The 22,882-nt window shown below is 47.4% G+C and overlaps 1 protein-coding gene across 4 annotated transcripts in view; it reads left to right on the top strand.

Annotated features, from left to right (window-relative positions):
- The window catches only part of SMTNL1 (smoothelin like 1), a 173,403-nt gene that overhangs the window by 109,250 nt on the left and 41,271 nt on the right, over nucleotides 1-22,882 (top strand). For all 4 annotated transcript variants that reach the window (XM_063958574.1, XM_063958572.1, XM_063958571.1 and 1 more), the window contains one exon: nucleotides 945-1,050. In XM_063958574.1, the coding sequence (XP_063814644.1) occupies nucleotides 945-1,050 (106 nt within the window). The remainder of the gene's footprint in view (nucleotides 1-944; nucleotides 1,051-22,882) is intronic.

A 22,882-nucleotide genomic window follows, 5' to 3' on the forward strand; every position in this document is an offset into this window, starting at 1 on the left:
ACAGAAATAAAATACAAAATTACATTAATAATATAAATTGTAATTTGTTTTCTGGGCTATTTGAACTTAATTTATCAAATTACTTATTTTCTTAGCATAAGGTTATCCTAACTCTACTAAACCTACTATATTTTTTAACAAATCACAGTGGAGGGCTTTTAGAAGCAGTTTGATAATGACATTTTCTTTTTTTCTTCAGGCTGTCATAACTGACTAATAAATAATGCAAAAAAAAATTGCCAGTTACCATGGCAACCACAGTCACATGATATGTCATGAATAAACAGAGAGACATTGAAATGCCCCTATTACCTCTTAGCTTTCATTCTTTCCATTGCATCCCTCTGCCTTCATATGACATGGCTGACAGTCCTGTGACTGGGAAGCAGACTGACTTTGTCTGTGTCTGCCAGCCAGACAATGTTTTTTTGTGTTTGCTTTGTGCATATTGTCATCCTTCTTCTCAATCTACAGTCTCTGCCATGACATTATATGCTGAATGCTGTCATTCTGTGGCAGGTATATTTGTTTGCCTTCCAGACAGCTTCTGAAACAGAGATAATGATAACTAAGAAGATAGCTAATACATTGTCTAAACAGAACTTACGTATGATTTAAGAAAAAAAACCTAACAATTTATGTACTTTAGGATTGCTGATTCAAGATCTGCAATTTGCCATGTATAGCATTGTCTAAAAGGAGACCCCAACCTCCCTCTTTTCCATCCAAAATGTTTTTTTTAGTTTTTATATATATATATATATATATATATATATATATATATATGCAAGATGTTATCTGTGTCTTGGACTTATTTGAATTTTCAATTTACAGGCATACAGCCTTTCTGGTGCAAATCCATACATTTTAAATAAACATTTTATGATGGCTACAGAAAAAGGAAGGCTATGTAATCAGGTGATGCATTGTGAGGTTTCTTGCAGGGTGGCCACTTCTGGGATTCGTGTACAAAGGTCTACAAGCTGTGGTGCAGGTGCTGTGAAAAATATGCTGCTAGAGTGGTGCCGGGCAAAGACTCGCAGCCGTGAGGTGAGAATTTGGAAAAGTGCTGTGTTTCTGCTTTAATCCAATCAACTCCAAAGCCTAAAGGGCCCCATACACTAGAACGATTGTGCCCGATTTCAGCCCATTTCGGGCATTCGGGACGATATATTGGGTGAAATCGGGCATTTTGGCTGTGTATCCGATCCGATCCGATGCGCAGCCCCGTGAGGGTCGGGTCGGCTCCCCTAGATCGTTAGTGCTGCACTCGTGATATGTTGGTTCCCGCAGGCATGGCTGGGATCGCATATGATATATTGCATGCAAAATGTACCAAATCATATGGAATCATATGGAACCACTCCCGGAAAGCTTCCGGGAGAGTTCAAAGGAAATCGCCACCGACTTCAGCCTCAGGCATATCGTTGTAGTGTATGGGGGCCTTTAGATAACTTGCATAGGAAGAAAAATGTAATCAGATTAATTAAAATCAAAATTTTGTGTGTGAAAAGCCTGTGTGGGATTGTAAAGCATTTTATAGTTACCTTACATATTGTGGTCTACTGACTGCCAATTGTTTTCATTAGTGTCAGTTTGTAAAACCTGTGAGCTAATTACTATTAACTTTCAGGATCATTTCCTACCCACCAGAATTAATGGATCCAAAATGCGAAACTCTCTCTTGGTGAATAAACTGAGAAAGTACAATTATGTACTTGCATGGTTGAAGTCAACCAATTAATCTATATTGGACAGGATCAAGTTGCCCACAAATTTCTGAAAAAAAGTCTGTCCTGTGACAAATTTACTCTGCAGCATAATTTTCCACCTAAATCGCTCAATTATCTTAAATAATTGATCAATTTGGGTGGAAAATAATGCTGGAGAGTAAATTTGTAACAATCCAGTTTTTATGCCACCTTGAAGAAGCTAGATATATGAAATGTCTACAGTATCAACTGCTCAGCAGTGGAAGTGAGGTCAGCTTAACACATATACCCCTTTCACACCGCACAAATAACCTGGTAAATTGCCGGGGTGACGCAGGGCGATGTGCAGTGCGAAAGGGGTAAGTCCTGAATTACGGGGTGTCTTGACCCGGTATTTCAACCCTGGACTAAAGCAAGGTTATTCCCAGGTTATTACTGGGTCAGATGCTGTGTGAACGCGTAACCTGGTTCAATGTGTTCCGGGACCTGTTCACAGTATGGAAGAGGTGGCATGGAGATGATCTCATCTCCAAGCAGCGCCTTTTCACCCGATGATGTCGGCGCAGCCTCCGCTCCTGTAAGGATAATATTCCTCATTTAACCCTTCAGCTCCCACCCCCAATGGCAACCCGACCCAGCATATTGCCGGGTCGCGTTGCCAGTCTAAAAGGGGTCTTATAGCGGGTTGCAATTCCCGGGTGCAACCCGTGATTGCGATGTGAAAGCTGTAATACACAGTGCTGTAAAAATGACATAGGGGCCTCAGTGCATTGCCTTGCCCAGGGTCTACAGTACTGTTAAAACGATTCTGTATCTTGTATCTTGTTAAGGACCCTTTCCAAAATCTATGCAGTATCTTCCACTGCTACAGGATACAGAGCCGTCTTAACAGTATTGTAGGCCATGGGCAAAGCAATGCACTGGGGCCCCTACACACCCTGTAATGGGAGCCAATTAAAAAAATAATCATGACTTGCCCCTCCTGTGGCCCTGCACCATTTCTCCACATGCTTCCATTCAGTGAATGGCTGGCGGCACTATTATTGGTGGATAGCTCCAGTTATCCACCAATCAGAATGCTGACAGCCATTCAAAGTATGGCTGCATGTTTGTTTGATCACCACCCGCCCCTGTTCTAAAGTTCCTAAAATTGTGGGGCCCTTGGCATTTGCCCATTGTGCCTATATGTTAAGATGGCCCTGACAGGATCATCAAAAAATAGACTGAATAAATTTTTTTAAAATGTTTATCTCCACTCCACCTTCACATTACTGTCATGTCGTTTCCCAATTCCTGCACCACTTTGCTACCTAGCTCACTTTTTTCAAGCTAGAAAGTTTCAATCCTCCCATTGTCAATAATAACTACCTCACCAGATATATCTCTCATTACTCCCAACACCTCCATTTTTTGTGTCTCTGAAATGCACTGCCTTGTTGTCTTACTTGGCTCCACCCCACACTTAACTCCTCACATTCAATCTCCTTCCTAGTCCTGTTACCTCTTATTTATTCTCTCATAGGGCGGGATGTACTAACTGGAAAAAGCAGTAAAACACGCTTTTTCAGGGGGTTTACCGCATTTTCCTGTATGTACTAAGATGCATCAAAAGCTGGTATTACCCCATAGAAGCCTATGGGCTTCTTTCCACATCAGTGCTATCAGAGGGATCTGATCGGATCCCTCCCTGCATCCCTCGCGGCCACTGCTTCACTCTGGGCATGTGCAGAGGGTCTCCCGAGTCATACACCCAGAAGTCCAAGGACAGGTGACCATCGCAAAGGACAGCTCTTATAAAGAGAGTTACCCTTATAGACAAAACCTAGTTGTATTTTTGGACGGAAGCGGACAATGCTTTAAGTCTGTGTATGCATCCGAGTCACATTGCTTATGCATCCCGATGGTTACTGCTCGGAAACACTGAGCTAATTTGGATGCATATTAATTTTCAGCGGGCATTACTGGGAAGTAACAGTGCCAAACACCGGCTTGTTACTGACAACAGCTACATCATAAGACGCAAAAACCTCGTCCCATAGAGGCCATGTTCAGAATGAAACTGCTACAGCCAGTGGACGTGTCATTATAAAGATCATCGGCCGTGGCATTAGCATAAAGACACAAAGGGCCTAATTCAGCATGAGTTGTAGTTTTGGAAAACTCTAGCATGCGGGTGGCGACCAGCATAGGGCATGCCGGATCCCCCCCCCCCCCCCTAAAATGTGAGCGCATTGCTAAATAAATATGCGCTTGCATGTTCAGGGTAGCTGCAAAGGCAGTTGCCGGCCCGCCATTTTTTCGTTCGCAGTGGCTGCGTTAGACGTCACGCAGCTGCCACAGCCCATACTGCAAATGGTCGGGACACACCTCTATTGTCAGGGCCATGCCCCCACAATGCTGCGTTGATGCCCACAAAATGCCACGTCGACGCCCCCGCCCGCACCGTGACCACCTTTGCCTGTCAATCAGGTAAAGGCGTTCGCATAAGTGAGATGCCGCCACAGCTCCTGCGCGTGTACACACTGCACAGTGGTTTCAGTATGCAAACGCATCGCAGATGTGTCTCATACTGAATTAGGCCGAAAGACGGCAAAACATGCAACAGTGTCTGAGTCATCCCCACAATCCTCTATAAAGGAGCGAGAGTGCTGCAACTTCAGTGATCTTTTAAGGCCAGGGAAATCAGTACAGCATCAAAACCAGCAGGGTCAGCATGCAGGGGCATGGCCAGAACTTTGTGGGCCCCATAGCAATATATTAAAGAGGCCCCTCTCCCAATGCTTCTAGAGAGATACCTTTCCACAGCAATTGTTAATTTTATTCCTCACAGTAGAGAACTAGTTTACTTTATGCCCCACGGAGCTTTAGTTTATTTTCTCTGACGTCCTAGTGGATGCTGGGAACTCCGTAAGGACCATGGGGAATAGCGGCTCCGCAGGAGACTGGGCACAAAAGTAAAGCTTTAGGACTACCTGGTGTGCACTGGCTCCTCCCCCTATGACCCTCCTCCAAGCCTCAGTTAGATTTTTGTGCCCGGCCGAGAAGGGTGCACACTAGGGGCTCTCCTGAGCTTCTTAGTGAAAGTTTAGTTTTAGGTTTTTTATTTTCAGTGAGACCTGCTGGCAACAGGCTCACTGCACCGAGGGACTAAGGGGAGAAGAAGCGAACCTACCTAAGTGGTGGTAGCTTGGGCTTTTTAGGCTACTGGACACCATTAGCTCCAGAGGGACCGAACACAGGCCCAGCCTCGGAGCTCGGTCCCAGAGCCGCGCCGCCGGCCCCCTTACAGAGCCAGAAGCAAGAAGAGGTCCGGAAAAATCGGCGGCAGAAGACATCAGTCTTCAACAAGGTAGCGCACAGCACTGCAGCTGTGCGCCATTGTTACTCAGGCACACTTCACACTTCGGTCACTGAGGGTGCAGGGCGCTAGGGGGGGGCGCCCTGAGCAGCAATGTAAACACCTTGGCTGGCATAAATACACCACATATAACCCCCAGGGCTATATGGATGTATTTTAACCCCTGCCAGAACTCACCAAAAAGCGGGAGAAAAGGCCGCCGAGAAGGGGGCGGAGCCTATCTCCTCAGCACACGGGCGCCATTTTCCACCACAGCTCCGCTGGAAGGACGTCTCCCTGACTCTCCCCTGCAGTCCTGCACTACAGAAAAGGGTAAAAAAGAGAGGGGGGCACTAATTTGGCGCAGTTTTAATACTAACAGCAGCTATAAAGGGAAAAGCACATTTTATAGTGGTATTCCTGTCTATATATAGCGCTCTGGTGTGTGCTGGCATACTCTCCCTCTGTCTCCCCAAAGGGCTAGTGGGGTCCTGTCCTCTATCAGAGCATTCCCTGTGTGTGTGCGGTGTGTCGGTACGATTGTGTCGACATATTTGAGGAGGAAAATGAGATGGAGGCGGAACAATTGCCTATTATAGAGTTGTCACCCCCTAGGGAGTCGACACCTGAGTGGATGAGCTTATGGAAGGAATTGCGTGACAGTGTCAGCTCTTTACGATAGACAGTTGACGACATGAGACAGCCGGCTACTCAGCTTGTGCCTGTCCAGGGGTCTCAAATGCCATCAGGGGATTTAAAACGCCCGTTACCTCAAATGGCAGACACAGACACGGATACTGACTCCAGTGTCGATGATGAGGAGACAAACGTGACTTCCACTAGGGCCACACGTTACATGATTGAAGCAATGAAAAATGTATTGCATATCTCTGATAATACAAGTACCACTAAAAAGTAGAGATGAGCGGGTTCGGTTCCTCGGAATCCGAACCCGCCCGAACTTCAGCTTTTTTTACACGGATCCGAGCGACTCGGATCTTCCCGCCTTGCTCGGTTAACCCGAGCGCGCCCGAACGTCATCATGACGCTGTCGGATTCTCGCGAGGCTCGGATTCTATCGCGAGACTCGGATTCTATATAAGGAGCCGCGCGTCGCCGCCATTTTCACACGTGCATTGAGATTGATAGGGAGAGGACGTGGCTGGCGTCCTCTCCATTTAGATTAGAAGAGAGAGAGTGAGATTGAGACAGAGACACTTGATTTACTGGAGCTTAGGAGTACTAGAGAGTGCAGAGTTTACTAGTGACTGACCACTGACCAGTGACCACCAGTGCAGTTTTATTTAATATAATCCGTTCTCTGCCTGAAAAAAACGATACACAGTGACTCAGTCACATACCATATCTGTGCTCAGCCCAGTGTGCTGCATCATCTATGTATAATATCTGACTGTGCTCACACAGCTTAATTGTGGGGGAGACTGGGGAGCAGTTATAGGTTATAGCAGGAGCCAGGAGTACATACATATTATTAAAATTAAACAGTGCACACTTTTGCTGCAGGAGTGCCACTGCCAGTGTGACTGACCAGTGACCTGACCACACTGACCACCAGTATAGTATACTATATTGTGATTGCCTGAAAAAGTTAAACACTCGTCGTGTGACTTGTGTGGTGTTTTTTTATTCTATAAAAAACTCATTCTGCTGACAGACAGTGTCCAGCAGGTCCGTCATTATATAATATATACCTGTCCGGCTGCAGTAGTGATATATATATATTTTTTATATCATTATTTATCATCCAGTCGCAGCAGACACAGTACAGTAGTTCACGGCTGTAGCTACCTCTGTGTCGGCACTCGGCAGTCCATCCATAATTGTATACCACCTACCCGTGGTTTTTTTTTTCTTTCTTCTTTATACATACTACATCTCATTATCATCCAGTCTATATTAGCAGCAGACACAGTACAGTACGGTAGTCCACGGCTGTAGCTACCTCTGTGTCGGCACTCGGCAGTCCATCCATAATTGTATACCACCTACCCGTGGTTTTTTTTTTCTTCTTTATACATACTACATCTCATTATCATCCAGTCTATATTAGCAGCAGACACAGTACAGTACGGTAGTCCACGGCTGTAGCTACCTCTGTGTCGGCACTCGGCAGTCCATCCATAATTGTATACCACCTACCCGTGGTTTTTTTTTCTTTCTTCTTTATACATACTACATCTCATTATCAACCAGTCTATATTAGCAGCAGACACAGTACAGTACGGTAGTCCACGGCTGTAGCTACCTCTGTGTCGGCACTCGGCAGTCCGTCCATAATTGTATACCACCTACCCGTGTTTTTTTTTTTTTTCTTCTTTATACATACTACATCTCATTATCATCCAGTCTATATTAGCAGCAGACACAGTACAGTACGGTAGTCCACGGCTGTAGCTACCTCTGTGTCGGCACTCGGCAGTCCATCCATAATTGTATACCACCTACCCGTGGTTTTTTTTTCTTTCTTCTTTGTACATACTACATCTCATTATCATCCAGTCTATATTAGCAGCAGACACAGTACAGTACGGTAGTCCACGGCTGTAGCTACCTCTGTGTCGGCACTCGGCAGTCCATCCATAATTGTATACCACCTACCCGTGGGTTTTTTTTCTTTCTTCTTTATACATACTACATCTCATTATCAACCAGTCTATATTAGCAGCAGACACAGTACAGTACGGTAGTCCACGGCTGTAGCTACCTCTGTGTCGGCACTCGGCAGTCCGTCCATAATTGTATACCACCTACCCGTGTTTTTTTTTTCTTTCTTCTTTATACATACTACATCTCATTATCATCCAGTCTATATTAGCAGCAGACACAGTACAGTACGGTAGTCCACGGCTGTAGCTACCTCTGTGTCGGCACTCGGCAGTCCGTCCATAATTGTATACCACCTACCCGTGGTTTTTTTTTCTTTCTTCTTTATACATACTACATCTCATTATCAACCAGTCTATATTAGCAGCAGACACAGTACAGTACGGTAGTCCACGGCTGTAGCTACCTCTGTGTCGGCACTCGGCAGTCCATCCATAATTGTATACTAGTATCCATCCATCTCCATTGTTTACCTGAGGTGCCTTTTAGGGTCGCTTATCTTACTCACACAGCTACCTCATTGCGCCTCTTTTTTTCTTTGTGTCATGTGCTGTTTGGGGAGGGTTTTTTGGAAGGGACATCCTGCGTGACACTGCAGTGACACTCCTAGATGGGCCCGGTGTTTGTGTCGGCCACTAGGGTCGCTTATCTTACTCACACAGCTACCTCATTGCGCCTCTTTTTTTCTTTGCGTCATGTGCTGTTTGGAGAGGGTTTTTTGGAAGGGACATCCTGCGTGACACTGCAGTGCCACTCCTAGATGGGCCCGGTGTTTGTGTCGGCCACTAGGGTCGCTTATCTTACTCACACAGCGACCTCGGTGCAAATTTTAGGACTAAAAATAATATTGTGAGGTGTGAGGTATTCAGAATAGACTGAAAATGAGTGGAAATTATGGTTTTTGAGGTTAATAATACTTTGGGATCAAAATGACCCCCAAATTCTATGATTTAAGCTGTTTTTTAGGGTTTTTTGAAAAAAACACCCGAATCCAAAACACACCCGAATCCGACAAAAAAAATTCGGTGAGGTTTTGCCAAAACGCGGTCGAACCCAAAACACGGCCGCGGAACCGAACCCAAAACCAAAACACAAAACCCGAAAAATTTCCGGCGCTCATCTCTACTAAAAAGGGTATTATGTTTGGTGAGAAAAAACTGCCTGTAGTTTTTCCTGTATCCGAGGAATTAAATGAAGTGTGTGATGAGGCGTGGGTTTCCCCCGATAAAAAACTGATAATTCCTAAAAGGTTATTGGCATCGTACCCTTTCCTGCCAGAGGATAGGGCACGTTGGGAAACACCCCCTAGGGTGGATAAAGCGCTCACACGCTTGTCTAAACAGGTAGCACTACCCTCTCCTGATACGGCCGCCCTAAAGGAACCTGCCGATAGAAAGCAGGAGAATATCCTAAAATGTATATACACTCACACGGGTGTTATACTGCGACCAGCAATCGCCTCAGCCTGGATGTGTGGTGCGGGCGTGGCGTGGTCGGATTCCCTGACTGAAAATATTGATACCCTAGATAGGGACAGTATATTACTGACTATAGAGCATTTGAAAGATGTATTTTTATATATGCGTGATGCACAGAGGGATATTTGCCGACTGGCATCAAGAGTTAGCGCGCTGTCCATTTCTGCAAGAAGAGGTTTATGGACACGGCAGTGGTCAGGTGATGCGGATTCTAAAAGGCACATGGAAGTATTGCCTTATAAGGGGGAGGAGTTATTTGGGGTAGGTCTATCAGACCTGGTAGCCACGGCAACTGCTGGAAAATCCACATTTTTACCCCAGGTAGCTTCTCAACCTAAGAAGACGCCGTATTATCAGGCGCAGTCCTTTCGGCCCCATAAGGGCAAGCGGGCAAAAGGCGCCTCATTTCTGCCCCGTGGCAGAGGGAGAGGAAAAAGGCTGCAGCAAACAGCCAGTTCCCAGGAACAAAAGCCCTCTCCCGCCTCCGCAAAGTCCTCAGCATGACGCTGGGGCTTTACAAGTGGACTCAGGCACGGTGGGGGCCCGTCTCAAGAAATTCGAGACGTCTCCCCCTCGCCGTTTCATAAAGTCTGCTTTACCGACGTCTCCCTCAGACAGGGAGGCAGTATTGCAAGCCATTCACAGGCTGTATTCCCAGCAGGTGATAATCAAGGTACCCCTCCTGCAACAGGGAAAGGGGTACTATTCCACACTATTTGTGGTACCGAAGCCGGACGGCTCGGTGAGACCAATTTTAAATCTAAAATCCTTGAACACTTACATACAAAGGTTCAAATTCAAGATGGAGTCACTCAGAGCAGTGATTGCAAACCTGGAAGAAGGGGACTATATGGTCTCTCTGGACATCAAAGATGCTTACCTACATGTCCCAATTTACCCTTCTCCAAGGGTACCTCAGGTTTGTGGTACAGAACTGTCACTATCAGTTTCAGACGCTGCCGTTTGGATTGTCCACGGCACCCCGGGGCTTTACCAAGGTAATGGCCGAAATGATGATACTCCTTCGAAAGAAGGGAGTTTTAGTTATCCCTTACTTGGACGATCTCCTGATAAGGGCAAGATCCAGGGAACAGTTGGAAGTCGGGGTAGCACTATCTCAGATAGTGCTGCGGCAGCACGGTTGGATTCTCAATATTCCAAAATCGCAGCTGATCCCGACGACACGCCTTCTATTCCTAGGGATGATCCTGGACACAGTCCAGAAAAAGGTGTTTTTCTCCCGGAGGAGAAAGCCAGGGAGTTATCCGAACTAGTCAGAAACCTCCTAAAACCAGGCCAAGTGTCAGTGCATCAGTGCACAAGGGTCCTGGGAAAAATGGTGGCTTCCTACGAAGCAATTCCATTCGGCAGATTCCACGCAAGAACTTTCCAGTGGGACCTGCTGGACAAATGGTCCGGATCGCATCTTCAGATGCATCAGCGGATAACCCTGTCACCAAAGACAAGGGTGTCTCTCCTGTGGTGGTTGCAGAGTGCTCATCTTCTAGAGGGCCGCAGATTCGGCATTCAGGACTGGGTCCTGGTGACCACGGATGCCAGCCTGCGAGGCTGGGGAGCAGTCACACAGGGAAGAAATTTCCAGGGCTTGTGGTCAAGCCTGGAGACATCACTTCACATAAATATTTGGAGCTAAGGGCCATTTACGATGCCCTAAGCCAAGCAAGACCTCTGCTTCAAGGTCAGCCGGTGCTGATCCAGTCGGACAACATCACGGCAGTCGCCCACGTAAACAGACAGGGCGGCACAAGAAGCAGGAGGGCAATGGCAGAAGCTGCAAGGATTTTTCGCTGGGCGGAAAATCATGTGATAGCATTGTCAGCAGTGTTCATTCCGGGAGTGGACAACTGGGAAGCAGACTTCCTCAGCAGGCACGACCTCCACCCGGGAGAGTGGGGACTTCACCCAGAAGTCTTCCACATGATTGTAAACCATTGGGAAAAACCAAAGGTGGACATGATGGCGTCCCGCCTAAACAAAAAATTGGACAGGTATTGCGCCAGGTCAAGGGACCCTCAGGCAATAGCTGTGGACGCTCTGGTAACACCGTGGGTGTACCAGTCAGTGTATGTGTTCCCTCCTCTTCCTCTCATACCAAAAGTACTGAGAATTATAAGACGGAGGGGAGTAAGAACTATACTCGTGGCTCCGGATTGGCCAAGAAGGACTTGGTACCCGGAACTTCAAGAGATGCTCACGGAGGACCCGTGGCCTCTACCTCTAAGACTTACCGCGGCTGCGTTTGACGGCAGGGCGGTTGAACGCCGGATCCTGAAGGAAAAAGGCATTCCGGATGAAGTCATCCCTACCCTGATCAAGCCAGGAAGGATGTAACCGCAAAGCATTATCACCACATTTGGCGAAAATATGTTGCGTGGTGCGAGGCCAGTAAGGCCCCGATGGAGGAATTTCAACTAGGTCGATTCCTGCATTTCCTGTAAACAGGAGTGTCTATGGGCCTAAAATTGGGGTCCATTAAGGTTCAAATTTCGGCCCTGTCAATTTTCTTCCAGAAAGAACTAGCTTCACTACCTGCAGTTCAGACGTTTGTAAAAGGGGTACTGCATATACAGCCTCCTTTTGTGCCTCCAGTGGCACCTTGGGATCTCAATGTAGTTTTGGGGTTCCTAAAGTCACATTGGTTTGAACCACTTGAATCTGTGGAGTTAAAATATCTCACATGGAAAGTGGTCATGTTGTTGGCCCTGGCCTCGGCCAGGCGCGTGTCAGAATTGGCGGGCTTTATCCTGTAAAAGCCCTTATCTGATCTTCCATTCAGACAGGGCGGAATTGAGGACTCGTCCTCATTTTCTCCCTAAGGTGGTTTCAGTGTTTCATCTGAACCAACCTATTGTGGTACCTGCGGCTACTAGTGACTTGGAGGACTCCAAGTTGTTGGACGTAGTCAGGGCCTTGAAAATATATGTTTCCAGGACGGCTGGAGTCAGGAAATCTGACTCGCTGTTTATCCTGTATGCACCCAACAAGCTGGGTGCTCCTGCTTCTAAGCAGACTATTGCTCGTTGGATTTGTAGTACAATTCAGCTTGCACATTCTCTGGCAGGCCTGCCACAGCCAAAATCTGTAAAAACCCATTCCACAAGGAAGGTGGGCTCATCTTGGGCGGCTGCCCGAGGGGTCTCGGCGTTACAACTTTGCCGAGCAGCTACTTGGTCAGGGGCAAACACGTTTGCTAAATTCTACAAATTTGATACCCTGGCTGAGGAGGACCTGGAGTTCTCTCATTCGGTGCTGCAGAGTCATCCGCACTCTCCCGCCCGTTTGGGAGCTTTGGTATAATCCCCATGGTCCTTACGGAGTTCCCAGCATCCACTAGGACGTCAGAGAAAATAAGAATTTACTTACCGATAATTCTATTTCTCGTAGTCCGTAGTGGATGCTGGGCGCCCATCCCAAGTGCGGATTGTCTGCAATACTTGTACATAGTTATTGTTACAAAAATCGGGTTATTATTGTTGTGAGCCATCTTTCCAGAGGCTCCTCTGTTATCATGCTGTTAACTGGGTTCAGATCACAGGTTATACGGTGTGATTGGTGTGGCTGGTATGAGTCTTACCCGGGATTCAAAATCTTTCCTTATTGTGTACGCTCGTCCGGGCACAGTATCCTAACTGAGGCTTGGAGGAGGGTCATAGGGGGAGGAGCCAGTGCACACCAGGTAGTCCTAAAGCTTTACTTTTGTGCCCAGTCTCCTGCGGAGCCGCTATTCCCCATGGTCCTTACGGAGTTCCCAGCATCCACTACGGACTACGAGAAATAGAATTATCGGTAAGTAAATTCTTATTTTATGTACCATAGTAGTGCCCTAGTGCACATTATGTCACAATATATGGCTGCCAGTACCAGTGCTGTAACTAGACATTTTAGCGCTGTGTGCAAGAAACAGCATCAGCGCCCCCCTCCCCACCCCCCACCCCATATGTAAAATAGGGCCAGTGCCAGGGACAAAAATATAGCGGCGTGACTTCATGGGGAAGGGGTGCAGTCACTAAATAATACCAATTCATATTACGTTGCACAGTAATCTCAATTATTCAAATTACGCCACGCAGTAGCACAATTTACAACCACATTGCACCAGGTAGGGCCCTTTTTGCACATTACGCCAGGTAGAGCTCCTGTCACACATTAAGCCAGATAGAGGCCCTGTCACACATTACGCCAGGTAGCAGTGCCGTAACGAGACATTTCAGTGCCATGTACTAGCAAGGAGGACAAATAGCTTTTAGGCGCTATACTAAATGATGCTCAAATTGCCAAATGTATATCAGCAGCAAACTGCGGGAGAGGTATGCCAGCCTCTCAAGGGTTAACAAAGAAAAAAACTATGTAAACCCAATTGGCGCTTAATACATACAAACAGCAATGTATAAAAAAATAAGTATGGATGTGACTGGATAAAGGGAATGTCTTCACGGCACACCCTCTACTCTAATATACAGAGACATACATATATGAACACATACACTATATACAAATATATATACAAATATATGTGTGTGTGTATATATATATATATATATATATATATATATTTACTGTATGTGTGTGTGTGTGTGTGTGTGTGTGTGTGTGTGTGTGTGTGTGTGTGTATATATATATATATATATATATATATATATTTCTCTAACGTCCTAGTGGATGCTGGGAACTCCGTAAGGACCATGGGGAATAGCGGGCTCCGAAGGAGGCTGGGCACTCTAGAAAGATTTATGACTACCTGGTGTGCACTGGCTCCTCCCACTATGACCCTCCTCCAAGCCTCAGTTAGATTTCGTGCCCGGCCGAGGTTGGATGCACACTAGGGGCTCTCCTGAGCCCTTAGAAAGAAAGTATAGTTTTAGGTTTTTTATTTTCAGTGAGACCTGCTGGCAACAGGCTCACTGCAGCGAGGGACTAAGGGGAGAAGAAGCGAACTCGCCTGCTTGCAGCCGGATTGGGCTTCTTAGGCTACTGGACACCATTAGCTCCAGAGGGATCGACCGCAGGCCCAGTCCTTGGTGTTCGGTCCCGGAGCCGCGCCGCCGTCCCCCTTACAGAGCCAGAAGCAAGAAGAGGTCCGGAAAAACGGCGGCAGAAGACATCAGTCTTCACCAAGGTAGCGCACAGCACTGCAGCTGTGCGCCATTGCTCCTCATGCACACTTCACACTCCGGTCACTGAGGGTGCAGGGCGCTTGGGGGGGGGCGCCCTGAGCAGCAATAAAAACACCTTGGCTGGCAAAAATACCACAATATATAGCCCCAGAGGCTATATATGTGGTAAATACCCCTGCCAGAATCCAGAAAAAAGCGGGAGAATAGGCCGCGGAAAAGGGGCGGAGCTATCTCCCTCAGACACACTGGCGCCATTTCTCCTTCACAGATCTGCTGGAAGGAAGCTCCCTGGCTCTCCCCTGCAGTCTACACTACAGAACAGGGTAAAAACAGAGAGGGGGGGCACTAATTTTGGGCGCAATATATATATAATATAAAAAGCAGCTATAGGGGACATAACTCAGTTAGTCCCTGCATTATATAGCGCTCTGGTGTGTACTGGCATACTCTCACTCTGTCCCCCCAAAGGGCTTTTGTGGGTCCTGTCCTCATTCGGAGCATTCCTTGTGTGTGTGCGGTGTGTCGGTACGGCTGTGTCGCCATGTTTGATGAGGATAATGATGTGGAGGCAGAGCAGATGCCTTTAGAAGGGATGTCACCCCCTGCGGGGCAGACACCTGAGTGGATGGGCTTATGGAAAGTAATGAGTGCACGTATAGACTCCTTATATAAGAAAATAGACGACATGCCAAATGTGGGACAGCCGACTTCTCAGCTCGTGCCTGCCCAGGCGTCGCATGGGTCGTCAGGGGCTCTAAAACGCCCGCTACCTCAAGCAGACCCAGATGTCGACACTGATACTGACACCAGTGTCGACGACGATGAGTCAAACCTGATGCCCACTAAGGCCATTCACTGCATGATTGAGGCAATGAAAGAGGTGTTAAACATTTCTGATATAACTACAGGTACCACTAAAAAGGGTATTATGTTTGGAGAGAAAAAACTACCCGTAGTTTTTCCCCCATCAGATGAATTAAATGAAGTGTGTGAAGAAGCGTGGGCTTTCCCTGATAAAAAATTGGTAATTCCTAAGAAGGTACTAATGGCGTTCCCTTTCCCGCCAGAGGATAGGTCACGTTGGGAAACACCCCCTAGAGTGGATAAAGCGCTCACACGTTTGTCTAAAAAGGTGGCACTACCGTCTCCGGATACGGCCGCCCTCAAGGAACCTGCTGATAGAAAGCAGGAGGCGATCCTGAAGTCTGTATATACACACACAGGCATTATACTTAGGCCAGCTATTGCGTCAGCTTGGATGTGCAGTGCTGCCGCTGCATGGTCAGATAAACTGTCAGAAAATATTGACACATTAGACAGAGACACGATCCTGTTAACCATAGACCATATAAAAGACTCAGTCTTATATATGAGAGATGCACAGAGGGAAATCTGCCGACTGGCATCTAAAGTAAGTGCATTGTCCATTTCTGCTAGGAGAGGCTTATGGACTCGCCAGTGGACAGGAGATGCAGATTCAAAAAAGCACATGGAAGTGTTACCATATAAGGGTGAGGAATTATTTGGGGATGGTCTCTCGGACCTAGTTTCCACAGCAACGTTTGGGAAGTCAGCATTTTTACCCCATGTCCCCTCACAGCCTAAGAAGGCGCCGTTTTATCAGGTTCAGTCCTTTCGGACCCAGAAAAACAGGCGTGGAAAAGGCGGGTCTTTTCTGTCCAGAGGCAGAGGTAGGGGAAAAAGGCTGCAACAAACAGCAGGTTCCCAGGAGCAAAAGTCCTCCCCCACTTCTTCTTCCAAGTCCGCCGCATGACGGTGGGGCTCCACAGGCGGAGCCAGGTACGGTGGGAGGTCGCCTCAAAAATTTCAGCGATCAGTGGGTTCACTCACAGGTGGATCCCTGGATCCTGCAAATAGTATCTCAGGGGTACAAGCTGGAATTCGAGGCGTCCCCACCCCACCGGTTCCTAAAATCTGCCTTGCCGATTGCTCCCTCAGACAGGGAGGCGGTGCTAACGGCAATTCACAAGCTGTATTCCCAGCAGGTGATAATCAAGGTACCCCTACTTCAACAAGGCCGGGGTTATTATTCCACACTATTTGTGGTACCGAAACCGGACGGTTCGGTGAGACCCATTCTAAATTTGAAATCCTTGAACACATACATAAAGAAATTCAAGTTCAAGATGGAATCGCTCAGGGCGGTTATTGCAAGCCTGGACGAGGGGGATTACATGGTATCCCTGGACATCAAGGATGCTTACTTGCATGTCCCCATTTACCATCCTCACCAGGAGTACCTCAGATTTGTGGTACAGGATTGCCATTACCAATTCCAGACGCTGCCGTTTGGACTGTCCACGGCACCGAGGGTATTTACCAAGGTTATGGCGGAAATGATGATACTCCTTCGAAGAAAGGGAGTTTTAATTATCCCGTACTTGGACGATCTCCTAATAAAAGCGAGATCCAAGGAACAGTTGTTGGTGGGAGTAGCACTATCTCAGGAAGTGCTGCACCAGCACGGCTGGATTCTGAATATCCCAAAGTCACAGCTGGTTCCGACGACACGGCTACTGTTCCTGGGTATGGTTCTGGATACAGTCCAGAGAAAAGTGTTTCTCCCAGAGGAGAAAGCCAGGGAGTTGTAATCTCTAGTCAGAGACCTCCTGAAACCAAAACAGGTATCAGTGCATCGCTGCACGCGGGTCCTGGGAAAGATGGTGGCTTCTTACGAAGCAATTCCCTTCGGCAGGTTCCATGCCAGAATCTTTCAGTGGGACCTGTTGGACCAGTGGTCCGGATCGCATCTTCAGATGCATCGCTTAATAACCCTGTCTCCAAGAACCAGGGTGTCTCTACTGTGGTGGCTGCAGAGTGCCCATCTTCTAGAGGGCCGCAGGTTCGGCATACAGGACTGGGTCCTGGTGACCACGGATGCCAGCCTTCGAGGCTGGGGGGCAGTCACACAGGGAAGAAACTTCCAAGGACTATGGTCGAGTCAGGAGACTTCCCTTCACATAAATATTCTGGAACTAAGGGCCATCTACAATGCCCTAAGTCAAGCAAAATCCCTGCTCCTACCCCAGCCGGTGCTGATCCAGTCAGACAACATCACGGCAGTCGCCCATGTAAATCGACAGGGCGGCACAAGAAGCAGGATGGCGATGGCAGAAGCCACAAGAATTCTCAGATGGGCGGAGAATCATGTACTAGCACTGTCAGCAGTGTTCATTCCGGGAGTGGACAACTGGGAAGCAGACTTCCTCAGCAGACACGACCTCCACCCGGGAGAGTGGGGACTTCATCCAGAAGTCTTCCAGATGCTGGTAAACCGTTGGGAAAAACCACAGGTGGACATGATGGAGTCCCGCCTCAACAAAAAGTTAAAAAGATATTGCGCCAGGTCAAGGGACCCTCAGGCGATAGCTGTGGACGCTCTAGTGACACCGTGGGTGTACCAGTCGGTTTATGTGTTCCCTCCTCTGCCTCTCATACCAAATGTATTGAGAGTAATAAGGAAGCGAGGAGTAAACACAATTCTCGTGGTTCCGGATTGGCCAAGGCGTGCGTGGTACCCGGAACTTCAAGAGATGCTCTCAGAGGACCCGTGGCCTCTACCGCTCAGACAGGACCTGCTACAGCAGGGGCCCTGTCTGTTCCAAGACTTACCGCGGCTGCGTTTGACGGCATGGCGGTTGAACGCCGGATCCTGAAGGAAAAGTGTATTCCGGAAGAAGTCATTCCTACGCTTATTAAGGCCAGGAAAGATGTTACGGCAACGCATTATCACCGGATATGGCGAAAATATGTAGCATGGTGCGAGGCCAATAAGGCCCCAACAGAGGAATTTCAACTAGGTCGATTTCTGCATTTCCTGCAAGCAGGAGTGGATATGGGCCTAAAACTAGGCTCCATTAAAGTACAGATCTCGGCTCTGTCGATTTTCTTTCAAAAAGAACTAGCTTCAGTACCTGAAGTTCAGACTTTTGTAAAAGGAGTGCTGCATATTCAGCCCCCGTTTGTGCCTCCAGTGGCACCTTGGGATCTCAACGTGATGTTGAGTTTCTTAAAATCACATTGGTTTGAGCCACTTAAAACCGTGGATCTGAAATATCTCACGTGGAAAGTGGTCATGTTATTAGCTTTGGCTTCAGCCAGGCGAGTGTCAGAATTGGCGGCTTTATCATGTAAAAGCCCTTATCTGATTTTCCATATGGATAGGGCAGAGTTGAGGACTCGTCCCCAATTTCTCCCTAAGGTGGTGTCAGCGTTTCACCTGAACCAGCCTATTGTGGTGCCGGCGGCTACTAGTGAATTGGAGGACTCCAAGTTGCTAGACGTTGTCAGGGCCCTGAAAATATATGTTTCCAGGACGGCTGGAGTCAGAAAATCTGACTCGCTGTTTATCCTGTATGCACCCAACAAGCTGGGTGCTCCTGCTTCTAAGCAGTCTATTGCTCGCTGGATTTGTAGTACAATTCAGCTTGCACATTCTGTGGCAGGCATACCACAGCCAAAATCTGTAAAGGCCCATTCCACAAGGAAGGTGGGCTCATCTTGGGCGGCTGCCCGAGGGGTCTCGGCTTTACAACTTTGCCGAGCAGCTACTTGGTCAGGGGCAAATACGTTTGCAAAATTCTACAAATTTGATACCCTGGCTGAGGAGGACCTGGAGTTCTCTCATTCGGTGCTACAGAGTCATCCGCACTCTCCCGCCCGTTTGGGAGCTTTGGTATAATCCCCATGGTCCTTACGGAGTTCCCAGCATCCACTAGGACGTTAGAGAAAATAAGAATTTACTCACCGGTAATTCTATTTCTCGTAGTCCGTAGTGGATGCTGGGCGCCCATCCCAAGTGCGGATTGTCTGCAATACTTGTAAATAGTTATTGTTAACTAAAGGGTTATTGTTGAGCCATCTGTTGAGAGGCTCAGTTGTTTTCATACTGTCAAACTGGATATAGTATCACGAGTTGTACGGTGTGATTGGTGTGGCTGGTAAGAGTCTTACCCGGGATTCTAAATCCTTCCTTATTATGTCTGCTCGTCCGGGCACGGTGTCCTAACTGAGGCTTGGAGGAGGGTCATAGTGGGAGGAGCCAGTGCACACCAGGTAGTCATAAATCTTTATAGAGTGCCCAGCCTCCTTCGGAGCCCGCTATTCCCCATGGTCCTTACGGAGTTCCCAGCATCCACTACGGACTACGAGAAATAGAATTACCGGTGAGTAAATTCTTATTATAATATACGTTCCAAATAAAGGCACTCAGGAGACTTCCAGTTGGGCAAAGATATATTGGCAAACAGTCAAACGTTTTTGGGGTCTCAGCCCCTTCCTCAGGACAACACCAACATGCACAGTGAACAACCCACCCCACTTAAATGCCACACAGGCAATCATACTCACCTGCATCAGCTGCAACACCCGCGCTCACAGATCGTGGCACGGCCATCGATCCCTCCTCCGGCACGCAGAAACGGTAACCATGGGAACAGCTATGCGTTCCACACGGCTCGACTTCCGTGTTCCACCAGGAAGTGACCTTATCGCCGAAACCACATGCGAGCCCCAGTGCCAGCCGTATGCAGGGAGAATGGTATACCCATGACTGCACAAATCTCAGAATAAAAACATTGCGGGCCTCACATCTCCATCCACACACAGTCATATCAGAGGCTACACCCGAGGGTTACCAAGGAAGCAGCATAAACTGCAGTCACTAAATAATACCAATTTATATGACGCTGCACAGTAATCACCATTATTCAAATTACGCCACACAGTAGCACAACTTACAACCACATTGCACCAGGTAGGGCCCTTTTTACACATTATGCCAGGTAGAGGCCCTGTCACACATTAAGCCAGATAGAGGCCCTGTCACACATTACACCAGGTAGAGACCCTGTCACACATTACGCCAGGTAGCAGTGCCGTAACGAGACATTTCAGTGCCTTGTACTAGCAAGGAGGACAAATAGCTTTTAGGCGCTATACTAAATGATGCTCAAATTACCAAATGTATATCAGCAGCAAACTGCGGAAGAGGTATGCCAGCCTCTCAAGGGTTAACAAAGAAAAAAACACTATGTAAACCCAATTGGCGCTTAATACATACAAACAGCAATATATAAAAAAATAAGTATGGATGTGACTGGATAAAGGGAATGGCTCCACGGCACACCCTTATTTTCATCACTGTGTGGGAATACCCCATATATAGCCTGCATCCCCCTGCAAAATAAACAAATAAATATATATATAGTAATCTAGGGGTGATATTTGGTGCGCAGGAAACCTTCCTCCAATAATTTATATAGTCTGTAATGTATTTGTTTTATTCAAAGCACTTCCCCTGTGCTTGCCAGGGTGGCTGCTTGTTTTTCCAAGCAACCTGCTGTTCAAACAGGTCTTCATAGATTCTAGAAAACAAAGTGAAAAAGGCGCCTCCTAGTGCAATATTGATAGTATAAACAACCTCCACCAATATGAAACACCCTAAAAGCTGGAGGTGTACCGTAATAGGTGGTCTTTAAACCACCTTTATGCAGAGTTTAAAGATCCGAATTCTCCCCGGTTCTGATAGTTATCTCCCGGATGTAAAGCCACTTAGGTATCCAAAGCCTCAACTCGCATAGTCACTTGCCATCCATTTCTTGAAAAACAAAATACCCTGCGGGATAATGCGGCAGAGCGGAGGCTCGGGTCTGCTGCTTGGAGGTCCCTTCCCCCAGTCAGTCTCCTCACCCACACAATAATACCGGATGATCACACAGCTATATATATACACACACACACACACACACACACACACACACACACACACACACACACACACACACACACACACACATCTACTCTAATATACAGAGACATACATATATGAACACAAACACTATATACAAATATATATACAAATATATGCATGTATATATATATATATTTATTATAGATGAGCAGGTTCGGTTCGTCGAGATCCGAACCCCCCCGAACTTCACGTGTTTTACACGGGTCCGAGGCAGCTTCGGATCTTCCCGCCTTGCTCGGTTAACCGGAACGAGACTGAACGTCATCATCCCGCTGTCGGATTCTCGCGAGATTCGTATTCCATATAAAGAACCGTGCGTCGCCGCCATTTTCACTCATGCATTGTAGATTGAACGGAGAGGACGTGGCTACATTCTCTGCCTGAAAAGCTCAATATCTGTGCTCAGTGTGCTGCATTGTGGTGACAACCAGTATATTATACAGTAGTACAGTACAGTAGGCCATTGCTGTATCTTGCAGCTCCGTGTCAGACTCAGTTCTAGTATCCTGATCAGTGCTCAATATCTGCTGCATTGTTGTGTGACCAGTATATATACTATATAATAGTACAGTGCAGCATTTTGGTGACCACTAGTATATATAGTAGTACAGTACAGTAGGCCATTGCTATATCTTGCAGCTCCGTGTCACTTCAAGTATCCATATCTATGCTGCATTGTTGTGAGCAGTATATAGTAGTACAGTGCAGCATTTTGGTGACCACCAGTATATATAGTAGTACAGTACAGTAGGCCATTGCTGTATCTTGCAGCTTTGTGTCACTTCAAGTATCCATATCTGTGCTGCATTGGTACAGTAGGCCATTGCTATTGATATAATAATATTACTGGCATATAATTCCACACATTAAAAAATGGAGAACAAAAATGTGGAGGGTAAAATAGGGAAAGATCAAGATCCACTTCCACCTCGTGCTGAAGCTGCTGCCACTAGTCATGGCAGAGATGATGAAATGCCATCAACGTCGTCTGCCAAGGCCGATGCCCAATGTCATAGTAGAGAGTGTGTAAAATCCAAAAAGCAAAAGTTCAGTAAAATGATGACCCAAAAATCTAAATTAAAATCGTCTGAGGAGAAGCGTAAACTTGCCAATATGCCATTTATGACACGGAGTGGCAAGGAACGGCTGAGGCCCTGGCCTATGTTCATGGCTAGTGGTTCAGCTTCACATGAGGATGGAAGCACTCATCCTCCCGCTAGAAAAATTAAAAGAATTAAGCTGGCAAGAGCACAGCAAAGAACTGTGCTTTCTTCTAAATCACAAATCCCCAAGGAGAGTCCAATTGTGTCGGTTGCGATGCCTGACCTTCCCAACACTGGACGGGAAGAGGTGGCTCCTTCCACCATTTGCAAGTGCTGGAAGGAGCACCCACCAGTGATCGCAAAATACGCGCTATAGCGCGTTTTTACGCGCTACAGGAAGAGACGTACCCGGTTTTAAAAAATGAGCGGGTCCCATAGGACGCGCTGTGTATCACTGCACCAATAGGAGACTCTGTCTACCCATCCAATCACCGCTGCGCCTCCTCATCCAATCGCCGCCGCATCTCTCTATCCGCATGCACCCAGAAGGCCCCGCCCCCTACACCGCGCACACACATCACTCCCCCCCCCCCCATCACCCGCTGGAGCTTCACGGAGCCGGACAGAGTGAGGACGCCCCCCCCCGCCGATCACCCCCTGGAGCTTCACGGAGCCGGACAGAGTGAGGACGCCCCCCCGCCGATCACCCGCTGGAGCTTCACGGAGCCGGACAGACAGTGAGGACGGCTCTGCGGCGCTCTACACACTGTGCTGCGGGGA

This window comes from Pseudophryne corroboree, chromosome 3 (assembly GCF_028390025.1).
Source record: "Pseudophryne corroboree isolate aPseCor3 chromosome 3, aPseCor3.hap2, whole genome shotgun sequence".
NCBI lineage: Eukaryota > Metazoa > Chordata > Amphibia > Anura > Myobatrachidae > Pseudophryne > Pseudophryne corroboree.